Here is a 16,468-nt window from a genome sequence, read left to right as displayed (position 1 = left end):
AAGTACCCTGAGATAACTTTGTTGTGAATTGGCGCTATATAAATAAAGTTGAATTGAAATGAAATTCTATGCTTTTAAAAAAGAAAATGAGCTTTTACATGTACTTTGAGAGTGAAGCCGTGTTTGAAAGTTGCAGTGTGTCAGCACCAATGCAGCGATGCTATGGTCTAAGGCCTCTGTTGCCTTTTCCATGGGGTGGTGGTATGAGGTGTTTTGCATGCCTGATGAGATGGGAGCAAAAACCCCCACCCTGCCGGGGTTTCCCCATCCTGTAAGCACACCCTTCTCCAGGAGGATTTCCTGATATCATGTGCTCCTTCTGCACAAGTGGTGCAGCTGCAGACACCCCCCAGGTGCTCAAATCTATGGCTCCTCAATGCGCTGTCAGCACCTAGGTAGTGAGATATGTTGGATGCAGGGTCAATGTCAGCAATGATGACTACAGTAGTTGCTCCAAAGGGATTTATTCTGCAATAGACTCAATGACCTCCACCATGTCCTCTGTGCACATCTGTGTTATGCCACAAAACCTAATATCTTGTAAAGCAAAACAATACAGTGGCTGAAGCCAGCTGGACAACAGGTCAACAGCTCAAATACTAGACAAAGGTAATTAATACGCTGCCATCTCCACAGCGATTTGAATCACCTAAAGTTGTGGTAGTTCACCTTCATTTTTCTAACCTGTTAAAATAAATGATGGGTACGGTGACTTCTGCTCCAAGCTGAATGACACTAGCTCCACATAAAAGCTTTAGCAGTCACATTTAAGAAAAAAGACATTATGTTATCACCACCCTTCACATTAAAGTTTGTACAAGAAAACAGATTTTTTTGTTGTGGTTTGCTTTAGGTTGCATTTGAACACAGCCGTTTTGTTTTGTCCAACAATTTCACATATATTTTCACTAATAGACAAAGTAAAAAATTTGAACAAACCAAATTTATCTTAAGTACAAACATATAAACCCTTGTAGGCTACAAAAACCAAACCAGCATATTACATTCAGTTACACAGTATGAGAAAAGCCTAAAGAACATGTCCAGGTTTTGCACAAACATACAACAGCTCTTTTGGTTCTCTGAGGTGTCAGACAACCTTGAATCATTTCACCAGAAGAACTAATGCTGATAATATTAATTAATCTGACATCAGTAATACATTCAAATGATTTCATTAGTAATAACACATATTCCATCTCACTGTGCTCTGTCTATGACACCTGAGTTGTAATTAATGCAATTTTAAACACATTTGTTTGCTGTATTTGTAAACAAGAAGCTTTCTTACCTAAAAAGGCAAACATGTAAAATATTCACGTAATGCATTTCTTCAAGGCCTTAACCAAATACAAATATAACAATTCTGTACGGGATGATAAGGGCACGGTTCAGGAACAAATTAAAGTTTTACCACACCAAAATAAAACCAAAAGCCAAAAAGGCAAAACACAAAGCAAGACACAAAATGCCAAAGATTACCACTTTAACACATGCAAAGATATTCTTTTTTTTTATGGACCTTTATAAACAGTTACATCATTATTACATCATAGTGTTAGCAAGAAGCAAGACAAAGGAAAATTGGAGGCAAACACTGATCACTGCAGGCTAATTCACCTACTTGTGTTGTTAGGCGCCAGAATTAAATGACAATGAGTCTAACGTGAAGTTTTCTGAGGGATTAAAGATAAATCTGGTTAAAATGAGTCAAAAGTTCAGCAAACACTTCATTCTTCACTTCACTGCCTTCTAACTTTATATATTTAACATCCTGGTTATCCAGGACATGACATAGGTAGCAAACAAGACTTATCAGCTGATGTTTTTCACCTGAGCTTCTTTAAAACTGTTTCCTACAGCTGAGCCAGTTTGTTACTAATAAGGGTTTTCCATGTATAATCAAACCCATTTTATATAGCTGGCTAACTTCAGTGTGACACAAGGTGGCTTATAGTAGTTTAGAGAAAAGTACCTTTCATATGTATTAATGTGCAGGATTTAGCCTCATTGGGAGCATTTCACAAGGGTTTTTGTTGCTTATCATCAGTCTTTCCATTAGTTCTAGTGTTACTTTTGGTGGATGGTGGAAGGCAGCAGTATTTGTCCCTAATTTATTTTGATGGCAAAGTAATTTGCGACTTCTTGCACAACTTGTGTGTTAGTATTATCTTCAGTTTGTTGCAGCTATTCTTCCCCTTCTTACTTTGGCCTTTGCATGATTTTTGGAGGGTCCCCAGATTCTGGTTGCCTTTTAGTTTTGGTGGAATTGATGCAGAAGTACCCACCACTACTCAGATATCTGTTCTAAGACCAGCATTCAGACTAATTAAAATGTGCTGAGGAGCTTGGGCTCATTATAGTTTACTTCACCTGTGCATGTGTTCCAGTGCCTGAACAATATATTTTATTCAGTGGCTACTGTTGTAAAATGTGTATACAATCATTCATAATGTTAAGTGGACGTAATGCTATGTTAAATTCTGGGTGACCAGAAGCGTCTTTTTGTTGATTGTGCCTTGCAAAAGTATTCATATCCCTTGAACTTTTCCACATTTTGTACATAACAACCACAAATGTAAATGTATTTTATTGGGATTTTATGTGATAGACCAACACAAAATGGCACATAAATGGGAAGTGAAAGTGAAGTGAAAAGTGATAAATGTTTTTTTAAATTTCTTAAAAATATATATGTAAAAAGTGTGGCATACATTTGTATTCAGCCTCCCTGAGTCAACACTTTGCAGAACCACCTTTTGCTGCAATTACAGCTGCAGGTCTTTTGGGGTATGTCTCTACCTGCTTTGCACATCTAGAAAATGACATTTTTGTCCATTCTTCTTCACAAAATAGCTCAAGCTCAGTCAGATTGGATAGAGAGCATCTGTGAACAGCAATTTCTAAGTCTTGCCACAGATTCTCGATTGGATTTAGGACTGGACTTCAAATGGGTCAATATAACACATGAATGTCCTTTGATCTTAACCTTTCCATTGTAGCTCTGGCTGTATGTTTATGGTCATTGTCCTTCTGGAAGGTGAACCTCTGTCCCAGTGTCAAGTCTTTTGCAGACTAACAGGTTTAAAAAGCCCTATATTTGCCTTCATCCATCTTCCGCACAACATGCTGTTTTCACCACCATGTTTAACTGTGGAGATGATGTGTTGAGGGTTATGTACAGTGTTAGCGTTTTGCATTTAGGCCAAAAAGTTCAATTTTGGTCTCATCTTTCCATTTTCAGATAATGGATTGTACATTGCACCGTGAAATGTTCAAAGTTTGGGATATTTTTTTTTATAACCTAACCCTGCTTTTCTCCACAACTTTATCCCCGACCTGTGGGGATTTCCTTGGACTTCATGATGCTGTTTGTTCACTAATGTTCTCTGACACACCTCTGAGGGCTTCACAGGACAGCTGTGTTTATACTGAGATTAAATTACACACAGGTCGACTAATTTACTAATTAGGTGACTTCTGAAGACATTTGGTCCCACTGGATTTTAGTTAGGGGTGTCAGAGTAAAGGGGGCTGAATATAAATGCAGGCCACACTTTTCAGATATTTATTTGTAGAGAAAACTTGGAAAACCATTTAGCATTTTCCTTTAAATAAAATCTTAATCAAATACATGTACATTCACGGTTGTAAGATGACAAAACGTACAAAAGTTCAAGAGGTATGAATATGTTTGCAAGGCACTGTATGTGCAATACATGTGCCATATACAGCTGGCCGCTGCATAGATATCCCCCACAGACACCCCTTTAAATAGTGCCCAGGACACTGACACTGGTCTGGCTGAATGTGCTTGGACACTTTTACTGTCATAATCCAGGGAGATCACCTCTACAGTACAATCTAGTTGGTGCTGTTTTGACAGTGCTCTGCCTTTTAACAGATTAGTAAAGCATCCAAAGCACAAACAGGCCCCAGGAAGAGCAATTTTCTCAGCTCCCGAGATTCAAATGGAGGGAGGACAGGAGGTTTGGAGCTCTACTGTTATAAAGCTATGGGCTGCAAATGCCTTTAAGAGCATAGTACGGGTTGGAAGCAAAGTGACCTATAAATGTGATGGCACAGACAGAAGGAGGACAAATCAGTTTGGGTGGACCCCACAGTGACAGTGGCAGAACAGGTCAATAGGAAGGCTGCTTTCTCCTCCTCCTGCAGGAGGCTGTGGACATCCAGCCAAAAGCTGAGGATGTCATTGTCCTTCCTGTACTCAACTATCTGCACTCATCACTGAGCAGCGAGTTACCATTTTTGGTGCGTGAACAACCCCCCTGTTCCTCCTCCGGCTCCACATGGTCTCCCCAATTGTACACAGATGGCTGACTAGAACATTCAATGCCTGCTGACTCAGACGAGGTCAGGACAGTTGACTGGGAGAGGTGAACACCCTAGTGATTAATGGTGGCATTATAACTTATAGCACGTGAATAATGCTCAGACTGACGTATGCTTCATGCTGGTTGCTCTCCGTAAACTCCTTGAGAATGAAGGGACAGAATTAGACTGCTAGCAGCGCAGATAATTGGGGGCTAATCTGCAATAGTGACAGTACTTTACTGCATTTCTGCAGTGGATGGTGAAAGCTACAAAGAGGATGTTTCTACAGCAAGGGGAAGAGCAGTGGAACTAAAGGGGAGCAACAGTGGTTAGGTTTTCATTAGAGCATGTAGGTCTGCACCTATACTCTAACACACATTACCTGACAATGGTTAAAGGTGACTTCACAGCAGGGGGCACGCAGCAGCATTTCCCATACTTTCTGCTGTTGTACTGAGTGGATCTACTGAAGGGGAACTTTAAAATGATCCACACTGACCATTCTCTTACCATTTTTTGTTTTGCTTCTTGTTTTGTGCTGGCTGTAGGTTTAATAAATTGTTGTGTTTTTATTATGGATAAAATGTTGGACGGTCTCTCTACTTGTCACATGCCCTGAGTCTGTTTCACAATTGTTTCCCTGGAGCTTGCAATAAAAGCTAAGGTTAGAATGTTAAACAGTTCTGTGCTTTATTCCCATGAATGTACAATCAGCCACTGTGACAAGACACAATGAGAATATTAATGTGTCTTTGAAAAGTAAGGTGAGTTGTTGAGCTGACTGAACTTAGCTACAGTACATTATAGGTTGCTTACCTGTCAATCAAATATGATTCAACTCATTTATCATTATTTTTGACTTTGAGGCTGCATCCAATTTTACAAATGTTACATTATTTCCAGTGATGCAAATGTTCTAGCTGGGCTTTGAAGAAAGTGAAAAGAGCACAGCAGTTAGTTTATGGTATCAGGTCTGACATGACAGGTCTGTTAACAGCCTTTCAACAGAAATTACCAACATGTCGCTAACTATGTTTATATTGCGTGAATTTCTTGTATGTGCACATTAATTACACAGAGCTGTTACCGATTGGAGTTGTGAGTATAACATTTAGACTATAATTTTATCATTGCATTCACAATGTAACCTTATTAAGTTGCTCATTTGTTCCTGTGATAATAATAATTTTTCACTTGTTTCTATGCACATGTTCTTGTCTTACCGTAACTATTGGGATATTGAATTATTTGTACTACAGCATTACTAGTTATTATTCTTGAAGTTTCGTTGGTTTTTTGCTACTTCCAGACTTTCTGAACCTGCAGTCACCTGCACCCCCACCTCCTCCCACTCAATTTTCCCACAGGTTTCAACAGTTTCATCCTCTGTTCTTGATCTTTTGATCAAGCTTCATTTCTGTCATGTGAACACACACTCTTAGTATTTGCCTGAGCAATGGTGAAATCAGTCATCAAGAACTGGCCTAGGAAGAGCATCTGTAATCTCCTTCCCTCAAACATTTCTACTGGTGGAATGGGGGAGGAGTAACGGGGCACATCTGACCATTGAGATGGGAATTTGTTGTATTCATTTCTGAAACTAAGATTCTGCATGGAGTAATTAGGATTTAAACTTCTTACTCTGCACTAGGCTGCCAATTGCATTTCACGTATACGACTAAGGGCCAAACAATGCTGATCCATTTTAGTCACATTGTTCAGAAAGAGGATTGCTCTGACTGATTCTCAATATTTTGTATTTTGGACAATCTGAAGTAATTAAAGGTGTTTGAATTAATTTGATTTATTGCAACTAATGCTTTAATTGATTAAAACAAATATAAAACAACAAAGCAGGAGATGTGCAAAGATGTGCAGCTTAAGTGTCACAAAATGTAAACCACATTATGGCTGCACACATTTTAAAGCACACATTCCTCTTTGCCACCCAAGTAAGAATTAAGTGTCAGTGTGGCAGTTGTGTTGAAATCCACGGCAGCATAAAATTGTGTGGTTTAGTTGTCTGGTTTAATTAAGGAAGCTTCAAACACAAAAGTGATGAACTGTACAAGAGACTTTTTGCCATTGGCAGTACATTTAAAAAAAAAAAATTAGTTGTCTGAAAATATTTGAAGGACAGCTCTTTTGATGAAGGAAAACCACTGACAGTCACAATAATGAGACATAAGAGTGAAGGCTTGGCAATTTCAGATCAACTCATTCTTTTGTGTTGATTTAAATTTAAACTAAGTTGTTTACTTAGTTTGTTATTTAAATCCATTAATTAGTCGGATTGTAAATGATGAAAAACAAGAACTGCATTTTATGAATTATTAATGATGAACTGTGGATTGTTATTTTTTGTATTGATTAAACTATAATTTTTCATTAAAGAAATTGCTATTAAATCTTTACTGCTAAATGGCATTTGATAATACAAACATGTACCCAGATCAAAGTTACTTAGTGTGTAGGATAAAAACTGACCAGTTGTGTTTGTGTGAATTATTTCATAATAGGTTTAATAAAAACAGTTTACCTTGATGTTTATGCACTTGTGTTGCAGAGGTTGATTTTTCTTTACTTAGTACACCATTTCACAGTGACTGCAGGATTTCTTACTGTAAATATTACACATGTATGCGTATAATTATTTTGTTTTACAGTTCCATTGAAGCTACCACCCACCTGGAGATATATATTCTACTTTACTGCTCATTCGGATTCAATCGTGCTGAAAATGATGAATGATTTCACATGGATAAAAAGGACAGAAAGTACAGGAATATGATGTGAAGACTGTCAGCATGAGGTCATCTTTAATTATAGACTTTTTCCTTGAAGCTGAAGAGCCCGTTTCATAGAAACTATGAAGAAGCATAGAATGAATGACAGCTAGCACTGATCATAATAAAGATAATTGGGATTTTAGTTATGATTTTTGTTTAATTTAAATAAAACTTCAAAGCAGATAGATATGCCAAAAATGCATTTTTGAATTCTTACTCAATAACCGACTTTTACTGACTGTCAAAATTCAGTCAACGAATAGATTTACTCTTTAGAATAATTGTTTTAACACTATGGTTCTACGCTTGTTATCATTCCTTATTGGTCTAACAACTTGAATATGCAGCATACAATAAGTAGCATGCTGACAGAACCACACACTGCTTAATGCTCAATGCTTAAAAACATAGAACTTCCTGAGTCCTTTTAAACGGTACTGAACCACGTGTGTAGGCTCTGTGGTGAAGGACAGCAGCAGCAGCATCGCACACGTCAGTGGCCTTTAAATAGACCACCAGTGAAAAGCTAACACTAAGTGTGTCCTGCCTCAACGACACCTACACCACTTGACATAATGTATATGAAAAGGAATTTGAATTAGGTCCCGTTTTGTTATGTCTTTATACTTATACATACTAACTGGACATTTTATATTAAGTCTTACATTTTTGTGATGCTTTTAAATTCCACGCACTCTCTCTTCTCTCTGTGCCTCCACACACTAGGTGTGCACAGCCAAACATTTCTGTAACGGCATTAATGATGGGCATTGATGCCATGATCAGGCGTGTTGAACTTTGGGGTTTTCCCGGTCTGAAAGTGGCACCTAAGTTTTACCTCCCGCAGCTACAACGTAAAGCCCAGTAAAAGTGCTCATGTCTCTATAGTGACAGGGGTCAGTAACTGCTAACCAATGGGGACATCAACTAAGACAACAATAACCCCCCATCCCACTGTGCATGGCGTCATCCCCATGGGGGACTGAGCATGGGGATTAGAGTCTACATTAAAAACGAGGCACTGCCTACAACAACGATAGAAATGTGTGACCATCATTTTAAAGACGCCATTACAGTTGTAAAATGTAACACACTATGGCTTTTTTGGGTGTGGGGGGCTCGTTTCTCAGTAACAAGTGGCTTAATTATCCCATGCCTGGTACACTGAAACTGCCAGTGAACTAGCCCTCTCAGACTCTTCGGCATGAATGCCTTTCTGATGAACAGTTGCCGTTTCTATGCCCGGATGTGAAAGACTTCTCTCTGAGTGGACCACCACACACCCTGCCCTGGCACCTCTGTTCACCTCAGCTGTGTCTGTCACTTTGTTTTCATTGTGGACTCGACTTCTTAGCCTAAGTACAAGGTGGTTGTGATTACTAGAACCATCTCTGGAGTCACTGCTTCCACAAGGTGTTTGTACGGATCTTCCTTTCCTGCCCCACCTGGCCATCCTCTGCCACAGATGGCACTGCACAAGGCAACAGAAGGGACGGGACTTACACACCGCCTGAAAGCCCCTCTTAAAGTTCTCGTTGTAGTAGCCATAGATGATAGGGTTGACACTGGAGTTGGAGAAAGCCAGCCAATGGGCAAACGGGAAGATGTAGCTGGTCAGAAGGTCCATCTGGTCACTGTCCAAGCCCATGTAGTCTGTCATCATCATAAGAGTCCAGAGTGGCAACCAGGACAGCATGAAAAGCAGAGCCACTAGAATGAGCATCTTTATTACTTTGATCTTTTTTTGTGATATCATTGGCTGCCCAACCCTCCGACCTCCAACCTGGACTGTAGCATTTGCCAGCTGTGGCTCTCTGTTTGCGACCACAGAGGAACAGAGTTTGACACCAATACTTCCATACATCAGGGTGATGACAGTGAGGGGCACCAGGTAGATGTGAGCAAACAGGACTGCGGTGTAGATCTTTCTCATCTCAGGGTTGGGAAAGTTTTCATAACAGGTGTAAAGGGGGAAAGTGTGGTTGAAGTCATCGTTGTAGACCATGAAGTGGAAAGGAACTTTCTCCACAGTCAAAGCCACTGCAGCAGGACACATGATCACTACTGCAAGAACCCAGATTAGCACGATGGCCACCTTGGCGACGAGTACTGTCGGCTTGGGCTGTAGAGGGTACACTATACAGCGAAACCTGTCATAGTTAAGAAGAGCAAGAAAATCATATCAAAATCGATCCTTAATTCTTATTACTTAATAATTGTTTGTTTACATTATTCATTTTGTCTTTAACAGTATAAAAACTTCCTATCTCAAATGAACAGAACCAGAGATTATACTAAAAGGTCAAATTTCAAGCAAGGAAAATATGTACTACAGTCATGTCTTCATATTATATTTAGTCAGGTAAGTAATTCAGGTTTTATTTGTTTATCTGCTCTACACAAGATGGGTTTTATCAGAAATATAACACTGGTAGGGGAAATTTAGAATAGATTTATGGGTAAAAATAAAAGTCACGAAATGTTAGCAAACTGAACATGCTGATGATAGCATTTAAAACATAAATACTCCAGTCGTGTTGTCCTTCACAAATTACCTAAACAACATAAATCAAACGTTTGCTGATTCGATTTTTCATCAGTTAATCCTTAATCCCTTAATTATGTTCGCACTGATTCTATAAAACCACATAATGCACTAACCTTTCAACAGCAATGGCCACCAGGGTGAAGACGGATGCAGAAACAGACACGCCTTGCACAAAGCCACTCATCTTGCACACGGTGTTGGAAAAGGGCCAACCTGTTGGAAGAATGACAAATGCTCAGACTCTCGAAGCTAGAAGCTGGACCTCAGTGGGTATTAAAGTTACATTTTTTAGACAGTAGTTTAAAGTTGCCTTACATAGAACATCAAACTGGCATGATCAGATGGGGTATGCACTTTAATTAAGTCAGGGGCTGTGGTGACACTTCAGCACCCGTGGGCATGACATTAAATCCGTCTTTGCTATTTGAACCCCCCCCAACAACATAGCTTCCTTCCTTCCTCTCCATAAGCTCACCGTTTCATTCTCCCTGCCACAGCTGAAAGGGAGATTTCAGACACTCCTGACAGTCTAGGAACAGCCTCCCATTCATTTTCTTTGGGGAATTGATTGCGTAGAGGATTCCAGTATACACTGTCATGAAGAAGAAGCCTATTTGTCAGTAGTACTGGATGACTTCACATTTAAACATCTAAAGACACTGTACAATAATAGGGTGCAGTAGCGATGATCAAGTCACTACCAATTTTCCACTGACCTTTGGATTTTTGCAGAATATATGCTCTGTGACAATCAGATGTTTATGATACTTACATGTTTTGTTTAGTAAGGTAATTTATACAAATGACCAAAACTTTATGATGTTTATGCTGTAATGCTTATGTTCTTACAAACTACACCACAGTTGCACCATCACTACCACTAAACTTCGGATTTAAGATTTGATTTAGCACCCTCTTCTAGCGACCTGGTAAAGTTAGTAATTACTAGTTATACGTTAACCCAACTTGGCTGTAAAGATGGACGAGTCTCCATCTCCAGTCTGCTGTTGTTTGATGTTCAGGACAAACCATGTAGTCTCATTTAGTCACTTGTGAGCTAGACACCTTGTTTAAAAGCTCAAAAATAGGGTAACAAGTGGGGTATTTGTTGAGCAATGTTATGTCGGAGAATAACACGTGAAAATATCTTGAGCCTGTTTTAACTACATATCTTAATTCAGGCTTTTTACCAAAAATGCATTCAAAGAGTTTTTCCTCCAACATTGCTATTTGTTTAATGTAATTAGTAATACAGTAAAACACTGAACTAAAAAATCTTCTGCCCACTTGCTGGATTATGCAATTTTTTTTGCAATTTTGGTTTATTAAAAAGAAGAAAATATTTTGCATTCAAACATTCAACAAACACTCAGACATTTGGAGTTTATTACTTACAAAAGACACTGATATAACTCATTTCTTGCAAAAGAGATAAAGATAGTCGGGAATTGTTGATATTGACCCAAAGTGATCTGAAGAGCTTCAACATTTTTAAGAAGAACGCAGCATTATGTCATGCTTTGAGGAATGAGAGGTCAATAAATTTCAGACTTTATGAAGGTTTCATACTGAATAATATCAAGGCATCTGTGTGCAGCTCAACAATGACCCTAAACACCAAAGTAAATCTACCAAATGGCTTTAATCTAAGTGGCCCTGTCAGATCCTTGCTCTCTGCCTAAAAGTGACACTGACCTAAAGAGAGGAGGTTTAACCAGGTATTTAACTTCAGCCAGCTCACTGGAAATTTTGAACGAGTTTGATCCATGAAACATGAGGGCTTTAAGTATTTGGGTACACATTGTGTCTGTCTTTAAATGTGACAGAGATGAAGATCAGATCACCTGTTACAGCAATGATGAAAACAAAAAGTAATACTGAAAGTAGTCCCACAGGGTTCACATACATTCTCTTGACTTCTATTAGTCTGCCACTGTGATTTTTTATTGCTTTTGGTAAGTCAGACATCACTCATTTAACTAACAAATGTATCTATGAGAGTGAGTCACTGCCAGTGAACGTCTCCTCAGCCAAGAGTAGCATCCACAGAGACTGGCAATGCTCACAGGCTACAGGATGACAGGATGTTTTCATCAGAAAAAGATGACGCAGTGATTAATTAAACTTCGCCGTCTGCCCTTTTCTCATGAATATCATCTCTCCATCAAAATGTAAACACTGACACACCCACCTGCTCCAAATCCCCCACCATGTCCATAGTGGTTCACTTTCACAACTAGTCCCCGGTTTGACTCTACCTGCCGTCTGCACTCTTCTGTGTGGAGTTTGCATGTTCTCTGCTGTGCTTGTGTGGGTTTCCTCCCACAGTCCAGAAACATGTTAGGTTAATTGGTGACTCTAAATTGCCTCTAAATAAAAGGTGTGAATGATTGTCCGTCTGAGTGTGTCTCTCTGTGTCGGCACTGATAGACTAGTGACCTGTCCCGGGTGTAACATGCCGTTTCCCCAGTGACAGCTAGGATAGGCTCCAGCCCCATGTAATCCTGAACAGGATAAAAGGTTAAAGATAATTATTATAATAAATGTATAAACAAAATACATTAGATGCATGTAATCAGCATTACTGCATTACTGAATAGCTGAGCACAGTAAAATTACAGAGTACAGGATTTAAATTTGGATATGTAAAACAGTTTTAAACACAGGCAGATTGGAAAGAAAAAACACTGTGATTATGGTAACTAATTATTTTTTTGGACAATGTGCATATGAGCCAACAGTCTAAACGTTACCACAGTGACACTAAAGTCTGACTGACAGCTGATCCAGCGGAGCTTTTGCCGTCAGAAGCAGACGCTGCTTTAGGTGACTGTTCAGAGGACAAGTCTTTTTCTCCAGAACAAGACACATGGAAAAGATGCAAATGAGGGTAAGGGCTATGCTACCAGGAGACTTGGGATGTATCCACAGACTTCCTGACTGACAGAGGAAGCAGCATGTGAAGCTGAGGAAACACGTCTCTACTCTACTCCTCACACAGAAACAGATGGTCCTCCCTCTCACCAATCCATCAAGCTCCTGAAGTATGTTCACGACAGCACCCTCACTGAGCTCATTTCTGACGGGGATAAGTCTGCACATTCATAGAAGGTGCTGTGGAAAGTTTTCATAATAATATAATTTTAATTCTGCATTACATGTGTGAGAAATGTGTTCTATGAAAAACATTAATTAATGTGTGAATAATCCTAATATACCAATCAGGCGCATTCTAAATTTACAGGGTTATCATTTTGTAGATTTTAGGTTGAAACTGTCAGGTGATAGTTCTACTCTCTGTTTATTATTAATTTTAAATATGGTGGCCAAAACTTTTGAACCACCGCTTCCTATAATGCACGTCAGTATGACTCCACCACCCACTATGACCTCGACCTCAACACATAGAATTATCACCTTTCTTACAGTTTCAGCTTAAAAACTGAGAAGTTATTACCTTGTAAAAGTAGAAATTATGGCAGAGCCACTGTACTGGATTGCATCAGATTGCGAGTGAGGTATGTTAAATTATTGAGATAAAGGAAAGAAAGATACTTTGCAGCAGTGGGAGTCAAGGTCATCCTAGAGCACTGAGCTGTGTTTTTTGTATAAAATGTAGCCATGTAAAGAATAACATGAATGTAGCTGAGTAAAGGGCAATGCTGTGTGCAATATAGCTGGGTATGAAATGAGATCTGACTATAACAGTAGTAAGCTGTGTATAAAGGGGGCTGCACAGTCTGACCTGGAATCAGGCTCATGATTTTTTTTTTGTCTGCATGTTTTGACTGCTGCTCAGTGAATCTTCTTACCATTGACTGATTATTGGACGGCACAACAAAGTGTGGAGAAGATGTTTTGATCCATCTGGCCTTGGTCAGAACAACTGAACCACAGTACCACTGACCATCTGTTGACATGGTGCAGCCAAAGCAACTTGGAGCTGAACAGTAGACATGTTCAAGATTCCAGAAGGATCCCACCGCCTGCCCTGATCATCCTATGTGACCCCCCAGTAAACACTGTGGAATCCATCCACCTCCTGAGCACCACATTCGCCTAGACCTCCAAAGGGAGCACAACATCAGCTCCCTAAAACCGTAACTCCAAGTATAGTGCCTTCGACTACAAGCCTTACTGTAAGCTACTCATTCTCAATCACAATTGTACATGACAAACATGATTCACCAGGTTAATAAACAATTTGTTTAATGCAGGAATAAACATCATGTCTAAGTTTTAATAAGACCTGTAGAGAATTTAAAGAATGTTTAATGAGGGGGTGTCAAAAACACTGCTGTACAGATGAACACCAGCGATGTTTTGAAACTGATAGAGGCTGACTGATTTTTCAATCTTATGTCCACCTACCCAAGTCACTACAGAGCACATTGTGTAACATCTTTTCTATTACATCTCTGTTTGCTCTGTGGGAAGCAGCCCAAAACAATACAGAGCGGAAAAGTGTGGCACTACTGCTGTAGTGAACTACATCAGGGTAGATCAAACTGTTTCCTCCATATACTGATAAAATGTCTACACATCAGAACACCCAGAGCTTTATAAAGCAGTCGACCAAAGTGTTCCAGCTCCAATATCAAAAAAAATTAAAAAATTCTTACAAACTTTGAAGGCAGAATCTTTCACTGCAGTATTGGTACTAACCTCTGGCAACTGAGAGGTGCAGGGCTTCAGTATTTTCATTGTTTTAGTGTTGCTATAGTAACTGGCAGTATAGAGACTCTGCAAACAATGGCTCTGCCTTCTGAACACAATGAGATAATAAAGCTGAAGCTCCAACCTGCTCTGTCCTGCATGTCAACAGTAAGCTTGGTGAACAGTACAGCGTGTCACGCTCACAAGGAACGATACAGACTGACATGTAGGACTTAAGGACAGATGGTAAATTTCAACAGTTTACCTTTAATAACTTAGGCAAATGGACAAAAAGCATGGACTGAGGTTCAGGAAGATTTTGTAAGAAAAAAACAAAACAAAAAAGAATCCAAGGCAAAGAGCAAATTAGAAAACACAGGCTGACAGAAAATTTCAATTTTTGTCAACCTACACACAATGGTCTCTAATGACAAGGTGAAAATGTATTTTTAGAAATGCAATCCCAAGCATTTGGCCTTGTTGCACTTTTTATTTAGCACATTGTATATTGGTGATGAAAGAGCTCTTATGTATCTCAGTGGACAAAGCTTGATGTATTGATTTTCAGATGATAAGGTCACTCTACCTCACTGTGCTTTGGATACAAATGATGCAGTTTGCACAAAGTGTATTAAAGTGCTATGAGAAAGCTCCTTCTACGTAATGTTCACATTACATTGTAGTGGCCAAAATCCAATCTTTCTGACCTCAAGTGACTCAGATCAAAGTTTTCATAAGAAACAAATCATATTTTTCCTCATATGAGATCTGGGCCACTGTCTTTTGTGCTTCTATTTCTGATTCATATCCAATCTCTGACAATGCGACCACTGTCACAACACTGTCAGCTCTGAAGTCAGTGTCAGCACCCCACACTCTGCTAAAAACAAACACCGAAGAGCTACAACAGAGAAAGGGGTCAGTGGACAGACGAGGACATTTCAGATTTATTTGAAATTTACGGAGAGGCTTCTGTTCAAACCAAACTGGAAGATGTTGTTTTTGTACACTTTTATTGCACTTAAGTGTGCGTCTAAACTTCAACTTTGTTAGCGTTACAAAACAGTTTCATGTTGAAACTACTTCATTACTGGCCATTCTGAAAAAAATTTATGTATTTACGTAATGTAGCTACTGGGTTGAGTAAATAAAACAAGGTTAGATACTTACTGCTATACTAAATATGGAAAAATACATTTCATGAATCTGCCCTTATTAAATAATTAATTTTTAATTTCATTTTACCTGTTAAAAATGCAAATATCAAGTAGTTTCACAATTAAACTATTATGTGATGCAAACATTAAACTTTTTTAGGATTCACAAGGTTGCTCTGAAAATGTTCTATTTATTGCACTGTACTTTTCACTCCAATACATTTATTCCTCAAGTTTAAGTTACATTGATGAAATTACATCATTTGTTGAACACAATGCAACTGGGACCTATTATGTGAAGATACAACTCATTATAAATTGATGAAAATTACTGTATTGTACTGTGCTATTTCTACACTGTGGAAAGGACAATTTTTAGTTAAGACTTGAATACTAGTTCTACCACTGTTAATTTGTTTATATCCTGAAGGATGTGGAAGGAAAGTAAGACTGGATGTAATTTTTGGTAGTTAAAATAAAGTTTGTAGATATCAGTCAGTGTAGGCACGACTGGGCGCTGTGCTCAGGCAAGTCACTGAACACTGAACCGTACCATCTTACATGGCAGCTGCCATTGTGTGTGTGACCAAGTGTTTTAAGTACCAGTAAGGTGGAACAGTACTACAAATTGATTTTATATTACTTTACCTACACACTGTAATAACCTAATAATAATATTCAGATGACATGTTTCTGACTGTAACAAGGCTAATTAGTCGGCTATGTTTTTTTTTTTAAACTTAATGAATGTTAAATATTTCTTCATCGTCTTATAGAACTTGTGACATTGAATCCTCCAAACTTTCTGATTATTTTCAAGATTAGATTAAACTTTTTTGATGTGGTTTCAAACTTTTGGACTCTCCTGTCCCAAATAGATGCTCCTGATTCTTTCATCTAATGAAAGATATAATAAGAGTTGAATGACCTGTCTTACCCTTATGGAGAGAAAATATATAACCCACCAGCTTGTTTTGGACATT

General features: G+C 38.8%; 1 protein-coding gene across 1 annotated transcript; it reads right to left on the bottom strand.

The window, feature by feature from the left end:
- Positions 1-3: 3 nt before the first annotated feature.
- Positions 4-9,856, bottom strand: LOC137136208 (neuropeptide FF receptor 1-like). The gene is made up of 2 exons (XM_067521350.1): positions 9,786-9,856; positions 4-9,274 (listed from the first exon to the last, which is right to left on the bottom strand). The coding sequence occupies exons 1-2, from the start codon at positions 9,854-9,856 to the stop codon at positions 8,266-8,268; spliced, it is 1,080 nt and encodes a 359-aa protein (XP_067377451.1). The 3' UTR covers positions 4-8,265.
- Between the last annotated feature and the right edge of the window lie 6,612 nt (positions 9,857-16,468).

Source organism: Channa argus, chromosome 11, assembly GCF_033026475.1.
Source record: "Channa argus isolate prfri chromosome 11, Channa argus male v1.0, whole genome shotgun sequence".
Classification (NCBI taxonomy): Eukaryota; Metazoa; Chordata; class Actinopteri; order Anabantiformes; family Channidae; genus Channa; species Channa argus.
Note: the sequence above shows the minus strand (reverse complement) of the source record. Positions and strands in the feature narration are given on the sequence as shown.

Excerpts from the sequence above, each read along its gene's own strand:
- LOC137136208 (XM_067521350.1), bottom strand. The coding sequence starts at position 9,856 with ATGAGTGGCTTTGTGCAAGGCGTGTCTGTTTCTGCATCCGTCTTCACC. Across the intron at positions 9,275-9,785 it reads GTGGCCATTGCTGTTGAAAG|GTTTCGCTGTATAGTGTACC; the intron begins GTTAGTGCATTA and ends TAACTATGACAG.